The 17,766-nt window shown below is 46.0% G+C and overlaps 1 protein-coding gene across 1 annotated transcript in view; it reads left to right on the top strand.

The window, feature by feature from the left end:
- Positions 1-744: 744 nt before the first annotated feature.
- Positions 745-17,766, top strand: part of FIGLA (folliculogenesis specific bHLH transcription factor) — a 31,071-nt gene continuing 14,049 nt past the window's right edge. Inside the window, exons 1-3 of the mRNA XM_077805953.1 lie at positions 745-978; positions 3,833-3,985; positions 6,746-6,982. Of these exons, the coding sequence (XP_077662079.1) occupies positions 745-978; positions 3,833-3,985; positions 6,746-6,982 (624 nt within the window). The remainder of the gene's footprint in view (positions 979-3,832; positions 3,986-6,745; positions 6,983-17,766) is intronic.

Raw genomic sequence — 17,766 nt, 5'->3', positions numbered from 1 at the left:
CCGGCTGAGCCAGGTAAACCCCCCTTGCTCCCCCCCTCCACACACAGAGGGGGTGAGCAGGCCCCCACTTCTTCTATCCCCCTCTCCCGGGGGGGGGGGCGCCTATTGTATTCGCTATTGACTCCTGCACCCCCTCATCACAGGGGAGTCATGCACATTTGGGGGGGGGGATGCTAGGGCACCCCCATTGCACCTCTGTGGAGTCCTACACCGCCAGAGTCATAAGTGGGCAAGGGACACCCCGGAAGGACTGCTACTGCCCCTTCTTGTGTTTTCTGGGGGCTCCCAGAGTGGCTGACCCTCACCCCCCCACCCTGGTGAGAAGTGCATTCCTCCACTGTATTTTCTGGGGGCTCCCAGAGTGGCTCACGCCCCCCCCCCCCGTGAGAAGTGCACCCCTTCATTGCATCCTCTGGGAGGGGTTCCACTGTGGCCACCCCCAAAAATAGAGCTGGTGAGCTCTGTGTTACCCAGGAGGAGGTATTTAGTGCCCTCTGCTCCCTGGGGCTGTCACAGCAGCTAGCCACTGTCCCCAAAATACCCCACAGGTGAGTAGTGTCCTCTGTTATCCCTGCTAGGTCCCCCTCCCCAGACTCCCATGTTCCTGCCCAAAGGAATAGCCAGCCCCATTACCTGGGGCCGTGAGCAGAACAAGGAACGCGTGCTCTCTCTCTCCCCCTACCTGAGGTGCTCCCGTGCCTTCTTGGACCTGAGGGGCAACTGATTTGCTTTGAGACCTCACAGATGGCGGAGCAAGCGTCCGAGGAAGAGGAGCCGCAGCAGCACCGGGTGCCTCTGTTGGTGACCCCCGTGCCTGAGGTGCTGGGAGATGTCCTGAGCGAGCAGTTTGGCCCCCTCCCGTTCATGGCAGCCATCACCAGGATGAAGAGGCAGGCCTCCGGGCACTACCTCTCCACCGAGAACCTGGAGGAGGTCTTGGAGAGGAGACAGGCAGCTAACGCCAAGGAGAGAGAGAGGGTAAGGGGCCTCTTGTTCCCCCTCAAAAATAAACTGCTGCTTTTTGTTTTTTAAAGCTTCAGTGGGGCCAATAAGCTGTTGGTGAACCGGCTGTGGGAGGAAATGAGTCTGAACTTCTACATTTTGTTTCTGTGATGTTCCAGCAGGATCCAGTGAGCAGGGTGGGAACGTGGTGGGAACAAGGTTCATGGTGGGAAGAAGGAGATCCTGATCCATGACTACAGTAATACAGAGAATAAGGGGAGCATTTTTCTGCCTGCAGTGGATGGGGGTGTGAAATTCTCACCTCAGTCTGGGCTTCAAACACTTCAAATCGTGGAGGGATGCTGATACAAAATTTCAGTTCCTGCTCAACTCTTCGCTAAAGGGTGCAATTAATTATTAGCGTCTAGCTTACCTTTGGCTCCTACGGAGATCTCTAAATTATTATTCAACGCTTTTGTTGGGTGATGCCGTAAAGGTGCAGTCAGCTCTGGCTCCCCTTGTGCAAGGTCAGGGGTGGGCAAACTTTTTGGCCTGAGGGCCACATCTGGGTATGGAAATTGTATGGGGGGGCCATGAATAGTAACGAAACTGGGGGTTGGTGTGCAGGAGGGGGTGAGGGCTCAGGCTGGGGTTATGGGCTCTGGGGTGGGGCCAGAAATGTGGAGTTCAGGGTGCGGGAAGGGGCTCTGGTGTATGTGTATTTGGGCTCCACCTGGGGGTGTGGGCTCTGGGGTAGGGATGAGGGACTGGGGATGCAGGAGGTTGCTCTGGGCTGGGACAGAAGGGTTCAGAGGGTGGGTGGGAGGGATCAGATTTGGGGCAGGGAGTTGGGGTGCGGGAGGGGTCGGGGAGAAGGCTCCGGGTGGCGCTTACCTCAAGCAGCTCCCGGAAGCAGTGCCATGTCCCTCCTCTGGCTCCTATGTGGAGGCGCAGCCAGGCGGCTCTGCACGCTGCCCCATCCGCAGGTGCCACCCCTGCAGCTCCCATTGGCTGTGGTTTCCTGCTTCCTGGCAGGAGCTCGAGGGGTGGATTAAAACCTCTAAAGGGCTGGATGCAGCCCTGGGCTGAAGTCTGCTGACCCCTGTGCTAGGTGCTGCCAGACATAATGACAGTCTCCGGGTCTCTAAAGAACTTAGAATGTAAGAGTGAGGTTTTTTTACCCTTCCTTTTGGAATGACTTCACCCCCGCCCCAACCGATGCAGCTCCCCAACTTTCCCTGTGCGGCCTTCTTCAAATTAATCAGATTTGATACTGTTAGCCTTGCTACAGTAGCAGCTCCATGCGCAGAGCTATTCCTCAAATCAATGGGAGCTTTACACCTGGGGCAGCTACAGAAGAGGGCCCATGACATGTGCCCGGTCGCTTGGTTCAGCAATAGGTGTTCTTTGAATGCTTGTGAAAGTGATTCTTATCTGCAAATGAGGAGTGTGCACTGTGTATTCTAGATAACCTATCCAAATAGAGAGATGCCTGGGTGATCAGCACTTGCCAAACATGTGTGCAAGCTTGCTTGTTGCTGCAAAAAACTGTTTTTGGAAGACCTAGGTGTACAAGCAACACTAGAGATTTCTATTTGGCTTGTCACCTACTCCCTCAACATTCGCTCAGTATAAATAATGTTATGGTCTCTGTGCAAAAGACTCTGATGCAACAAAATAACCAAGTTGTTATGAACAAAACGTTAAGAGATTCAAAATTCACAGCAACTCTAAGCTGGCACCGTAGCGAGTACAGACTGAGGAGAGAGAGAACTAAAAGGATGCACGGTGTCAATGCAAAACCCATTTGGCAGGTGAGTTTCAAAGAATGGCATGCTGGCGGAAGTGCAGCGTATCAGAATGCTGTGAAGCATCTGGATGGTTAGAGTGGTCAGTAAACACAGCTGCAGCATGTGCAGTACGTCGTTACTTTCAAACGTTGTCAGATAACTAATTGCGAACACAACTTGGTCCAATATGCCGAAGGTCCTTGCCCGCAGCTGGAGTCAGATCCTGTGTGCACACCTGCACCAGTAGTCCTTCTGGATTCAGCGGAACTACTCACGAGTTACTTGCTTGTGTGTAAAGTTGTCTATAGCGTTGTGGCCTAAGGCCCAGATGTTTACAGGTGTTTCTGTGCAGTCAGTGTTGCCACGCTAAACCGATTTAGGAGCCTCAGTCTCCTCCTCAAAGAGGAGCGAGGCACTAAAAGGAGTTGGCCATTAATGGGATTTGGGCTGTAAGTATCTAAATCCTTTTGAAAATGAGACGGGGGGCTTCTAAATCGGTTTAGCATTGCGAGGCTGAACGCAGCAACGCCTAAGTACCTGGTGAGCTTAAAGCTTTCACGTCAGAATTGCTGTGAATTGGAGCAGTGATCGTCTTAGGCATTCTGTTCCTAATAGACCTTCTTGTTTAATGCTGCAGCACCCCTAGTTCCAGCACCTATGGCCTCAGCTTTGCTATTTGATCATAACTGTGTGGTTACCTTCGTTTTCCCCAGGACACGCAGGTGGTGGATTATCCCACATATTGTTACTAATTTATATTAGTATATTAGTATATTATACACTTTATATTAAGGTTCCATTTATAAAGAGTTAATCAATGACTGATGCATGCGGTAGATGGCACATCAGTGGAAGGTATTACAGATGGTTACAAGCCACCTATCCGTGTGTTAGACTCTACAACCATCGATTAAGCATTTATTGAAACTGCATTTAATCTTTTCATAAAAGGCCACCAATTATTCTTAATGCAGAATGTAACGGATCTATCCAGTTTAAAATGAGCTGCCTTTAAAAGTTTCCCCTTTTCACCACTGGATGGAGTTCTGCAGCTACCGGGTTGAATTTTGTTTAATTTCCTCCTTCCATATCTTGGATAGATAAAAAACTTGAACAGTGGCTTTTCGAAGCTGAAGACCATCGTGCCTTTGATACCTAAAGACCGGAAGCCTAGTAAGGTCGACACACTTAAAGCAGCCACTGAATATATACGCCTGCTCCACTTGATTTTAGAAGAAACTGGAGGCTTTGAGGTACACAAGAACCTTTCCCTCTCTGTAAAATCCATCTGTAATTCTCTCAAAGGGTCGTGGTACCAGCATGTATGTGAATGCAACTTAATGACTCTTAATGTTATCACTAACATCCAACCAGAATTTGAGCTTAATTCATGCGTATCTTGCATTCAGTATTTAATATAATATGTGTTAAAACATCATACCCCCTTTCTACCTGTCCCTTCTACTTCGCAGATGTTTAATTGCAAAATAAAGCAGCACTTTAGCAATTGAAAAGCTGCCATTTTTAATGTTAAATGTATTGTATTTGGTCAGCTCTCCCTGCCATAGATGCTTCCTGTCAGTTACTGATTCATAGGAATACAAAAGTAGCTGGGTTATGAAACAAACCTTTTGTTATAAATATAAAGGGAAGGGTAACCACCTTTCTGTATACAGTGCTATAAAATCCCTCCTGGCCAGAGGCAATATCCTGTTACCTATGAAGGGTTAAGAAACTCAGCTAACCTGGCTGGCACCTGACCCAAAGGACCAATAAGGGGACCAGATACTTTCAAATCTGGGGAGGGGGAGAGGCTTTTGTTTGTGCTCCTTGTTTACTGTGGTTGTTCTCTCTTGGGACTGAAATCCATCTTCTCCAACCCATCCTAATCCAAGTTTCCAATATTGCAACCAGTATAGGTAAACTAATCCTCCTTGCCTGGCTTATCTTTTTATGTGAATTTTCCTGTGTTGAGAGGGAGGTTTATTCCTGTTTTCTGTAACTTTAAGGTCTTGCCCAGAGGGGGATCCTCTGTGTTTTGAATCTGAATACTCTGTAAAGTATTTTCCATCCTGATTTTAGAGAGAGGATTTTTACCCTTTTTTAATAAAACCCTTCTTTTAAGAACCTGACTGATTTTTCCATTGTTCCAAGATCCAGCGGTTTGGGTCTTTGATGATTTTATAACCAACTGGTTAGGATATTATTCTCAAGCCTCCCCAGGAAAGGGGGGTATGTAGGGCTTGGGGAGATATTTGTGGGGGAAGATGTCTCCAAGTGGTCTCTTTCCCTGTTCTTTGTTTAAAACCCTTGGTGGTGGCAGCATACTGTTCAAGGACAAGGGAAAGTTTGTGCCTTGGGGAAGTTTTTAACCTAAGCTGGTAAGAGTAAGCTTAGGGGGTCTTCATGCGGGTCCCCACATCTGTATCCTAGAGTTCAGAGTGGGAAAGGAACCCTAACACCTTTCTTATGAGCTAAGTAATGATTCTACAGCTATAACCCTTGGGAGCTGCTTGAAAGCTCTTAGATGAACTTTTTTTGTTGGAAAATGCAAGTTTTTATTAAATAACTTTTTTTGGGGTGGGCAAGCGGAGAATTTTTGTTTTTTGGCTTCTGGAAACTGAAGAATGTGTTTGGTTTTTAACCCTTCCCCTCCCTCCCACTTCCCCCCCCCCGAAAATAGGTGCGGGGGGGGGGGAGTTGGGTGACCAGATAGCAAGTGTAAAATATTGGGATGGGGTTGGGGGTAATAGGAGGCTCTACAAGACTAAGCTCCAAATATCCGGACCTTCCCTATAAAATCAGGGTGTCTGGTCACCCTAGGTGGGAGGGGGAGGTAGAAAACTGAACGTGAAGAAAAACCCACTGGAACTATTTACGGGGGGGGGGCAGGGAGGGAAGTCAGCTAAAGTCACTTTTTTTTTTCCAACTTCATTTTCTCTTTCTTTGCCTCCACTTTTCAAGTGGAAAAAGTAACAGGGAGGATGGGTTTTCCCCCCACTTTCAGTTTACTTTTATCCAGTGGCAAAAAAGAGAAGGAGGCGAAAAAAAAAACAAACCCCCCCCCCCCCCAAAAAAAAAACAAAAAACCCTGAAAGGGTAAAATTTTTTATTTGAAATAAAAACTGGAGTTTTGAAACTTTCTATTTTTTCTATTTCCCCCGGGAAACGGAGGGGATCCCAATTCCCCCCCCCCCCCACTGGCTTTAGTCCTTCAGCCTTTTAGATTTGGAGGTAGCTTCCAGATTGGCTAGATCTAAAAATACTTCACTGAATCTTTCGGGAAGGTAAGTGAACCCGGTCAGGGTTTGTATGAAGAAGCCTGCAGAATGGAGCAGAAAGCTGGAGACGCACGGAGCCTTCACGATAGGGTTGGCCCTCCAGTGTTTTTTATGCACTGCAGCGTTTTGTCATGAGCTGCAAGTATCTTTGAGGGAAGTCCTAAAACTCTGCATGTGTATAAAGAAGTTTAAGCTGGCATAATTTACATGCTGAGCATCTGGAAGAAGGTCTATGTTGAAGCAGGGGGGTAGTCTACTTTCAGTTCCATATTCTTGCTCTCTTCTGGCCTCTTGGTAATTGAGTTGCACAAACTTAGATGCCTGTATGCCCAATTTGACACTGAGCCCAACCCAGAGGTGATATGCACTGAGGAGTGGGAGTCTGATGTCCCTATGCTGTGGGGGCTAGAATATGGTACAACTTACCCCCTGGGATCCTTCTAGGATTTCTAAGACTCCTGTTCTACGAAGACACCTTCAGCCCTCATCTCTCATATTTAAGGTTATAGAGATTATTCTTTGTTACCACTTACTCTCTGTTTTAGTCCTTCCTTGGCTCCTGTGTAGCAGCTGCCATCCTCCCTTTTTTTTTTAAGGAGGCCAGTTGGGTTGGCTTCTTAGTACTGGTTTCTATATGTAATGGCTTACTGCAGTAGAGACATCTGCAATACCTTGTTTGGGGGATGGTTACCTAAGCTGTCCTGTCTTTACGCTGCCTTCTGTTGCTTCTAGAAATTGGAAGACCCTGTTGATCAGGAGTTAGCCAGCAGCATTTCCATGCCCGTCTCCTTAGAGGAAGGTTTTGGGGGAAATGCCTTGCCACAGAGCGCCAGCTGTTATATCAGGACTGAAAACGACATGAGCGTACCTTGGACAAGCAATGCAGTGGAGAGCCCTGTGTATGTGTGGGGCCGGAGCATCCTTCCTTCTTACTTGGGGATCGTACAAATCCAGAAAAATGGACGGCTGGTAAGAGCGAATGTCTGAGTTTTATAGAAGTGGGGCGTGGGGGTGTATGTTCCACTTGCTCTGTAGGTGAATAGATCATAGAATTGTAGAAATGTAGGGCTGGAAGGGACTTCAAGAGGTCATCTAATCCATACCCCTGTACTGAGGCAGGATAACCCATACCTACACCATCCCTAGATGTACTATTATAACCTTATTTTTTTGACCTCTAGAGTCCTAAATGACCTGCAATCTTCCGACATGGGAGATTGCTCTCCTTGTGTGACGCTGCCATAGCTGTGATCAGCAAAGGTGCTCGAGTAGAAAGGAAGTAGGTGTGGCTCTACTGAAATGTCCTTAAGTTGCATCTTTCTCCCTTGCCTGTTGGTCCACAATTGCTTGAATCTGTTGAGCTCTAGGGCATGTTGCAAAGTCCACCTCTTCTCACAGGCATCCAGAGAAGGCTTGGGTTTGGGCAGTTAGAGGGTGGGGGATTTTTGTTGAATTTAATTCTCTTGGCTGGCTGGCTTTATGTGGACCACGTTTTTTAGCTTTGGTTTTTTGGAACACTTTTTTATGAATTCTTGTAGTTCAAATTTTGCGAGTATGTTTAGATCTCATGTTAGGTATCTAAAAAGTGAAACCAACATTATGCACTTGTCTGTCTAAATTAGGCACCTAAATAAGTGGGTTCCCCCAGAGGTGCAGTGCACATGTGCTTCCCCATGACTTTAACAAACTGGATGCTCAGTAATTCTGAAAATCCAGCTATTCAATGAAGGACCCTTCCTTTAGAGCATAAGGGGTTTTAAAAATTGTACATCCTTGTTTAACATCAGGCTTCTGAGTTGCTCCATCCCAAGACCCTTATTGTAAAGTTCACCTTGTGGGAAAAAGATCCTTTTTTTAAAGTGCTGTAATCATTAAAATAGCATGAGGAGGAGGGCATTGTGCATTGGCCAGGCCTCTGAGAAAGCTGCAAAGCTGGTTTCCAATCTTGTAATTTAGAGTTCTACAAAGTAGACAGTAGTTCACACAAACAAGTACTTGGCTGCAGGCAACTCTGTTTTATCTGTAATTGTAACAGACGAGAGCATGAGAGGAAGTTTCAGATATTGATTCAGAATACAACTTGCTTCTGTTAGCTGAGGCTTTATCATCATTATTACAGGTCTCAGAGTAGCAGCCGTGTTAGTCTGTATTTGCAAAAAGAAAAGGAGGACTTGTGGCACCTTAGAGACTAACCAATTTATTTGAGCATTTATTTGAGCTACAGCTCACGAACGCTTATGCTCAAATAAATTATCATTATTGTTTACGAAGGCACGTGCCTAACTGCAAACCCTGTAGCTTTTCTAGTATTCATCGAGCTCAGGTCTATTCAGGTTGTGCACGTCTCTTTTAGAACTGTCCTGCTGCATTTGCTTTCAAATTTGATTTAATGCAATCCTCAGAAGCAACTTCATGAATATCTTTGAATAAAGTGTCTGAATTTCTTTTTTTAAAGGTGTATCAAACAAATCACTAAAATGGCCAGCTCTCCTGACTAGGCTGAAGTAAGTTGTCTGTACTATCTAATAACTTGGTGCAGGGCATTTTTAGTTTATTTGCTGTCCGATTACAGTGCACGGACCTTGATACTACAAATCCTCATGCAGTACTAGGTGGGAAAGCACAGGTGTCTGCTCTCCATAGTGAGTGGAGGCTCTGGGCCAGATGCTGGAGCTATCTCTGATTTATGCACGCTGAGGATTGGGCCCGAGGTATGGCTACAGGAAAGATGGTGTTTCCTCTGCCGTGTGTTGGCATGCCTCCTGCATCTGCTCCTTTGCAATTTGTGAGGGTAAAAATCAAGGGGTGGCATGAAAGTGGAGGGGATGAGCCCCATCATAAATAAATCTAGGTAAGCCTCTGAGGGTGTCCACATTCTAGGTATATCTCGCTTAATAATTTCAGGGGCACCAGGCATTGATGTGCCTTGGTCCCTCCTATTCTATGCCTGTGTCATTGAACAGTCTAATCTCCTGTGAGCTGTAATCTTTTGGTCGTTGGCTTTCGTGTGCGGGTGCTGGGTGATGCTAGTGGCCTGTAATACACAGGAGGTCAGATTGGATCATCGGGTAGTTCCTTCTGGCCTTAAACTCTGACTCTTGACAAGCCCTGCCACTAGACATTTTTTTCATTGCCCGGTAACTTCACTTCCTAAAACTGCTCCAAGTTATGGTCTCTTAACCACACTGTCTTTCAGGTGTCAAACACTATGGATTCGTGGATGATCTTCTTTTCAAGTGAGATTTAATGAAAACTTGAGTTTCCCGGGATGGGTTTTTTTTGCTTTACGAAAACTTTATTTAAAAAATTCAATAAACTACCAGAAGCTGAGTGTTCTCTCTAGCTTGTGGTTTTTTTCACTCTTGAAGCCTGATCTTAGTTTTATTTCGCAAAAGAAACGCTTTTCTTAATGGCTAGCAGATGCACAGATGTGCACAGAAATAAGTAGAGCTGGTTGGAAATTATTATATTTTTTTTTACAAAGGTTTTTGTTGGGAAAATGCAGATTTATTGAAATGGGGAACAAAAACAAATTATGAAATGAATTTTTTTTCCAGCCAACCCTAGAAATAACAAAAGGGGTGAATGAAAACAGCTCTAGTTATTTTGGTGCAAATCTGTGTGTAGACAAACATTAATATAGTAAACAAATGGACTGGTGTTATAAAAACTTCCTCCTTTTATATAAAGTTAGCTTCTGTCCTCCGAATTCCGCAATGAACTTTTCATCTTTAAACTGAGATGCAATTACAAACCAGCATTCAAGCCCAGATTTTCAAAACTGGCCCCTGATTGTTGTGTGCTGTAGTTTTGGGGATCCTGTCTCTTTAAAACACCCTGGACCGTCTTTTCAGAAGAGATGAGGTGCTGAGCACCTTCAGGGCTTATTGATTTCAGCTAAAATCGGTTGCCCGGCACTCCTAAAAATCCTCCCCCAAGCATCCCAAGCTGGGGAAATGATTCTTCGTAGAGCCGGGGCATGGGGTAGGGATATGTGTGTGATTGTCCTTTGAGCAGGGGATTGGACTAGATGACCTTGTGAGGTCTCTTCCAACCCTAATCTTCTATGATTCTGTGATACATACCGCCTGTCTGAAGAGGTAACAAAAGGAAGAACTCTCTTGTAAGGGGGACTGCAAGAAAAGCTATCTATTTGACTGCTGGCGTGTTCTGGTACATAAAGCAGAGGACAAGAGTGACCATGTGCAACTTTGTTCCAACCCTGTCTGATGTTACCTTTCTGCAGCTTTGGACAAATGAGTTAATTAATTGTATTTCCATTGCCATATCTATAAAATGCGGATAATTCCTCCCGTATGGGGTGTTAAGGCTTAATTAGCGCCTTACATCTTCAAAGTTTCTTTTTATAAATATTAAGGATTAGTAGTATGTAAAGTGAGTGAGCAGTCTGAATATTACTTGTACCGTAGGGCCATCCTGAGGCCTAATAGGACAGAGGCGCCGCGGTGCTAGGGGCTGTACCTAACCTCACAGTCCCTGCCCCCAAAGAGAAACACGCTCAGCATTGGCCTAGCTCTGCTTGCACGGAAGTCAATGGGAACTCTACCTTTGACGTCCAAGTGAGCGGAGTGAGGCCAAAGCAGAGTGCTTTTGAACCCCCCCTCCCACACCTATTACAATTGAGTGGTTCGAGCAGGGGCTCAGCCGCCTCGGGCTTCTAAAATCCGAGGCTGTGTCTATACTGAACTAGGGGCATGATTCCCCTGCTCGCATTCAGCCAGTGCAAAGATAAAGAGTGTAGCGTAGTGTAGCCACGCTGAGTACAAACCTGCCTCAGTGCTACGCATCTGCTGCTATGCTGCTGTTTATACTGGTGTTAGTCATGCACACAAGCAGGAGACTCACACCGCTAGCTTGTAGTGTAGACGTAGTCCACAGTGATCCAGTGACAGAATTAGGCTAGGGCAAGTAAACATAACTTCTGCAAAGCTGAGAATACCTGCCCCCCCTCCCCCCCGCGCCATCATGGGGAGCACTAGAAAAGGGCCAAGTATCTCTCATTACCTTTCATCGCCAAGCATTTTATCCACAGGAGCTGTTTGTAATGATCTACCAAAGAGAACTTGCATTGCTTTGAGATCGTGAGCTTTGCATAGATTGACTTAAGCCTTCTTGAGCAGCTCCCAGCAAGCTGATGGAGTGTTTAGTCACACCAGCAGCTTCTGGGCTAGAGCTTGACCGCTGTTTAATCGCGCACAGGAACGTTATGCAACCGTTTAGGAAGAGTGTGAAGAAACAGTCAGGGTTGACTAGAGTGGAGAGAGGAAGGATGATCCTGGCAAGATGGAGCAGCTGCTACAGGACTCAATTAATAAAGAATTAAAAGAGGGGAATATAATTAATGCCAATTAAAATGGGTTTATGGAAAATCCTTTTCTGATGAGATTACAAGTTCAGTTGATAAAGGTAATACCGTTGATGTAGTACTTAGATTTCTGTAAGGCATTTGACTTGGTGCTGCAAAATGTTGTAGGAGGAGCATTGCCAGCAGATCGAGGGAAGTGATTGTTCCCCTCTATTCGGCACTGGTGAGGCCACACCTGGAGTACTGCGTCCAGTTTTGGTCCCCCTACTACAGAAGGGATGTGGACAAATGGGAGACAGTCCAGCGGAGAGCAACAAAAATGATCAGGGGACCGGGGCACATGACTTACGAGGAGAGGCTGAGGGAACTGGGCTTGTTTAGTCTGCAGAAGAGAAGAGTGAGGGGGGGATTTGATAGCAGCCTTCAACTACCTGAAGGGGGGTTCCAAAGAGGATGGATCTAGACTGTTCCCAGGGGTGGCAGATGACAGAACAAGGAGTAATGGTCTCAAGTTGCAGTGGGGGAGGTATATTAGGAAACACTATTTCACTAGGAGGGTGGTGAAGCACTGGAATGGGTTCCTAGAATCATAGAATATCGGGGTTGGAAGGGACCTCAGGAGGTCATCTAGTCCAACCCCCTGCTCAAAGCAGGACCAATCCTCAACTAAATCATCCCAGCCAGGGCTTTGTCAAGCCTGACCTTAAAAACCTCAAAGGAAGGAGATTCTACCACCTCCCTAGGTAATCCATTCCAGTGCTTCACAATCCTCCTAGTGAAAATTTTTTTCCTAATATCCAACCTAAATCTCCCACACTTCAACTTGAGACCATTGCTCCTCATTCTGTCATATGTCACCACTGAGAACAGTCTAGATCCTTCCTCTTTGGAACCCCCTTTCAGGTAGTTGAAAGCAGCTAGCAAATCCCCCCTCATTCTTCTCTTCCGCAGACTAAACAATCCCAGTTCCCTTAGCCTCTCCTCCTAAGTCGTGTGTTCCAGTCCCCTAATAATTTTTGTTTCCCTCCGCTGGACGCTTTCCAATTTTTCGACATCCTTCGTGTAGTGTGGGGCCCAAAACTGGACACAGTACTCCAGATGAGGCCTTACCAATGTCGAATAGAGGGGAACGATCACGTTCCTCGATCTGCTGGCAATGCCCCTACTTTATACAGCCCAAAATGCCCTTGGCCTTCTTGGCAACAGGTGCACACTGTTCACTCATATATCCAGCTTCTGGTCCACCATAACCCCTAGGTCCTTTTCTGCAGAACTGCTGCCGAGCCATTCGGTCCCTAGTCTGTAGCAGCACATGGGATTCTTCCGTCCTAAGTGCAGGACTCTGCACTTGTCCTTGTTGAGCCTCATCAGATTTCTTTTGGCCCAATCCTCTAATTTGTCTAGGTCCCTCTGTATTCTAGGGAGGTGGTGGAATCTCCATCCTTAGAGGTTTTTAAGGCCTGGCTTGACAAAACCCTGGCTGGGATAATTTAGTTGGTGTTGGTCCTGCTTTGAGTAGGGGGTTGGACTAGATGACCTCCTGAGGTGTCTTCCAACCCTAATCTTCTATGATTCTATTTTTTGATTTTAAAAAAATCTAGAATGATATAAAATCAACGTAGTGTGCATTAAACAGTGGTGGAGAGGTCTCACTGTAATTGTTAATGGTGAACCATATCTGAGCAGGTGTGTTTCTAGTGGGATCCCACAGGGATTGGTTCTTGACCCCATGCTATTTAACACCTTTATTAATGACCTGGAAGAAAATATAATCACTAATCAAGTTTGCAGATAACACACAGATTGGGGGAGTGGTAAATAATGAAGAGAACAGGTCATAGCTACCGAGCAGTTTGGATTGCCTGGTAAGCTGGCTGCAAACAATGTGTTTTTGATATGGCTAAATGTATATGTCTCGGAACAAAGACTATAGGCCCTACTCCATGGAGGACTCTGTCCTGGGAAGCAGTCTCTCTGACAAAGATTTAGGGATCATGGTAGATAATCAGTAGAACATGAGCTCCCAGTGTAATTCTGTGGGACAAGGGCTAATGCAATTTTTGGATGCATAAACAGGAATCTCAAGTTGGGTTCCAGAGGTTATTTGACTCTGGTGTAACCGCGGCTGGAACACTGTGTCCAGCTCCCATGCCCACGGTTCAAGAAGGATGTTGTTAAATGGAAGAGGGTCCATAGCAGAGCCACAAGAATGATTAAAGGACTAGCAAACATGCTTCATAGTGAGAGACGCACAGAGCTTCATTTATTGAGCTTAACAAAGAGAAAGTTAAGAGGCGACTTGATCACAGTTTAGAAGTAGCCGTCGAGGGAGCAAATGTTTGAAAATGGGCTCTTCAATCTAGCAGACAGATATAAAATGATCCAGTGGCTGGAAGTTGAAGCTGGACAAATTCAAAGTGGAAACAGGGTGTACGTTTCTAACAGGAATTATTTTGGGCTGGCTCTGTGGGCTGGCCTAAGTCATGCAGGAGGTCAGACTAGAAGATCACAATGGTCCCTTCTGGCCTTGGAATCTCTGGTTTGGGCACTGGCCTATGACTTGAGAGACATGGGGGTCAATTACCTTCGCCACAGACTTTGTGTTTGACCTTGGGCAAGTCACTAACCTCTCTGTGCCTTTGTCCCCTGTCTGTAAAATGGGGATAACAGCACTGCCCTACCTCACAGCAGTGTTGAGGGAAAATACATTGAAGATTGGGCAGAGCTCAGATACTATGGTGTGACTGGTGACATATGAGTACCTTAAATAGAATGGAGAAGCACCATCTACTACAGTACACAAATGTGCTCTGCTGGCCTGATTTCTCCCCCCCCCCCCCACTTAATACAGACAAAATGTCCATTAACTCTAGAGAGAGCGTGGCTGGCCCATCCCATGGTAGCCCCGTTCCTCTTTGGAAATAGAACTGACCAGTATAAAACCCTGACCATCTCTTCCCTGGGAGGTACATAGAACACCAGAGGTAAAATGCAGCACCAGTTGGTTTAGTCTCCAACCAAAATTAACAGCCATTTTCACTGTACTAGACACAAAGGCCAAATCCTAGCTTTAGCTGCTGGATCTGAACTTGCTCATCACACAGGGTTGCTTGCGTGGGCATTATGGCTTAACTCCCTGTCTGTCTTAAGCTTTTATACTGCTGCATGTCCCCATAGTATCTTACCCTGAGTTGCTGGAGCCTAATGGTGATATACGTATGTCCTTCCAAGCCATAACTCCTGCACTCAGGTGCACATGGCTATGCATCTTCTGCAACAGACCATCCAGCATGGAGCTGGTTTGCTCATCAGCCATACATGGCCTTGTAGCAGAGGTCACAACGTTCTCCGCTACCTTAACAGCCAACACGTTGCCACTCCCAGCCAGCGTGCAACTTGCGTTAGCCACTTCTTGTGTGCTTTCTAGAGTAACATCATCTCAGTGACACTGCAGTCAACTTGCGAGTGTCGCTTCACGGGAAAGATCTTATTGACATATTTGTTTCCCAACGGCTCTTCTCCAGAGAAGCTACAGGCTCCGAGGTCTTCTGAGTACATGTTCTCTTTTTGATCTTGGACAGGATTTGAGGCTTTGATGTTGAAAAACAATAGCTGAGTTAAAAAAAAATTAGGGTGTGTGTGTGTGTAAATAAGAGAGGACCATGCTAATTTGAAACCTTGTGGTATGTTATTAATGGAATAATTCTCACCCACTCAGCACCTTCCCTCTGCTAGTGCAGAATTGTTCCATAAACTGATATTCCTACTGCTCTTACATCATGTCCCTTGGGAGACTATTCCACAATCTAACTCAGTGACAGGATTGTTTTTATTCAACGCCAAAATAAAAAACCCAGTCGACAAAACTCCTGGCTCCCAATAACTTTCATTAATCTATGGTGGAGGAATTAGTTGGATGGCTGCATCTATATAAAAAACATGGTCATAAAAATGACTCATTGCATCATGTTTTCCACACTGCAGCAAGAGAGAGTCAGTAAAGGATGACAGTCCCTAGCCTGTGCCCTGCTGTTGGGGACATGTGCCACTAGAGGGTGCCCGGAATACATAGGGAGTTGGCCTTTTGTCATCAAAGGTATTGTCAAATAGACGCCTTCCCCTCCAACATCATGTGAGCCCTGGATTTAATTTTGATGCCAACGTAAGGAGGGTGGGAGGAAGTGAAGCCTCCCTTCTGCATTCTCCCCCGCCCCCGGGTCTGTGCGGGAGCCCTAATTCTCTTCCAACTCTATGTCTGGGTGATATTGGCTGGAAAGTGGACTAGCGGGCAGGCGTGGTAAGGAAGCTGTTGCAGCTGACCTGTCAAATCAGAGAGCCTGCAGGATGGATGGAACAAGCTCATCTGCTTAGCTGTTTCGATTGGGAAGGCACAGGAGAAGAGATTAATCACTGCAGATATCAGGGCTGGGAAACAGATGCTAGAAGATGCTTAAAGAGGTAAGCAATTTTGGACTAATGCAACCCCTCACTCTTTTGGCTGTTCTGTTTGTGTATCTACTATATATTTGTAAATTCAAGCCAAGGTTCCCTGCTCCTTGCTAAACCCACGAAGGTCTCTGAATGCCAGTGTAGCTGGGAGACTTTGGGCATAGTGATGTTGATGTGTTTGAATTTAATTCCTGCAAGTCTAACATGGTGCATTGTCTGCTGCCTTAGGTGGAGTCTCTCAAGGACTAATAAGTGCATTCTCCAGGGCAAGTAAGATGGGAGTCAGTGCCTTTCTTGAAATGGAATGCTCCAAAAGCATAATTTGCAAGAGATAATCCCCCCTCCTACCCCCCATCTGACTGTATTCCAAATATCTGCAAAAGAAGATCTTGTTGCACATTTTAATGGGGATACAGGAGAGATCATACACCTCAGACAGCTGAGTCCCCCCCCCATCCCAAATGCTTTTATTTAGGGACAAAAAATGTTTTTTGTCTGGTGAGACTGCTGTATGGCTTCCGCATCGTTTGATCTCAGGGAATCCCTCTTGTTTCCTAGGCAGCAATTCCTGCAGGGACACTTGGCTGCAGAGGGGCTGGTCTGGGTCTTGTGGAGTGGCTGAAATGTTAAACCTTTTGATGCTGAGACTAATATGAATGACTCACTGTACTATTTATTTTGCATGTGCTGGTTCTCTAACCTTTTCCAGGGCAGTTAAGAGAGCAACTTTAAAATCACTGATTTTAGTGTCCCTCCTGTATAATTTTTTTGGAATATCTGGGTTTGGCCTTCCCCACTGAATACAAATCACTTTCTTTTGTCCTCCCCATCTGAAGCTTGATACATTTATCTCTGTGACACAGGGTCGCTGCACATCTGCTCGCTTCTCTTCCCCACCCCCGCTTCTTCACAGTTCTCTAAAGTACCGTCAGATCAGCTGTTCCCCACTGAGCTGAACCCAAGATGTATAATGTGCCTGAATCTGGCACTTCATAGCGTCCAAGTCTGTGGACAACAACCCTTTCCAAGCGTGGCCAGCACTCTGAGACATTACGACTATGGTCAGAATTTAAATGAAGCTATGTCTGCCCATTTATATCAATCCTTAATTATAGGTTTTTGTAAATACTCAGCGATATGAAGTCACTTGGAGGGATATTTGGGGGTTCTCTGAATATCTGTAAACTGGGGATATCTCTTCTTCTCCTGCTGCCTCTCCCATGCAGCTTGATTTTTTGGTTAATTCGTGGAAAACCATACCACAAAGTAGAATTGGAATCTCTGGTGCTCCCAGGTGCTGAATATGGGGACCTTGAGGATGGAAACTAAAGTTTCTAGGCACTGAAATACTGTATGTCTGACAGATCTGGGTTACAAAGCCTGTGTCTGCACAGTTAGCACCTGCAACTCACCCCGATACAGCTTTGCTGGGTGTGTCAAAGGTGCAGGCTGGTGTGTAGATTCAGGGGCTTTTACTACCGTATCTTCTATTCTGAGGAAGATTAGGGGACACAGGTAAGATTCTGGCATTTTATCAATGTGCAGGCCTGCGGAGAGAAATTTTCATCCCTGGTACATCATGTTTGCTACATTTCACTTGCTATAGATATTTGGTGGGGGGCCCTGAGCCAAGTACAATTGTCTCCCCCCACCCCCTTTTCCCCACTCTCATCAGCCTTGTCTACATGTCCTGTTCCACTGAGCGGCACAAATTACAGGTCCTAATTTTCCTAGCATAGTCAGTGCCACAGAGACTGGGTGTGTCGACAAGACCGCATGGGAAAGGAATGTCTTCTGTCAATGCAGGGGACATGACCATGATAATAGTCTAAACATGCATGTGCAGGCTTTGGGGAACATTTATTTTCAGCAGAACCTGAAGGACTTAGACAATGGAAGTTCAATCCCCTTGAAAGTAATGGGATTGAGGTGCCAAGATCTCAAATACTTCTGGACATTTTGCCCTTCGTCTTTCTGT

This window comes from Eretmochelys imbricata, chromosome 26 (genome assembly GCF_965152235.1).
Source record: "Eretmochelys imbricata isolate rEreImb1 chromosome 26, rEreImb1.hap1, whole genome shotgun sequence".
In the NCBI taxonomy this organism is placed as follows: Eukaryota; Metazoa; Chordata; order Testudines; family Cheloniidae; genus Eretmochelys; species Eretmochelys imbricata.
The sequence above is the reverse complement of the archived record's forward strand: the minus strand, read 5'-3'. Positions and strand labels throughout refer to the sequence as shown.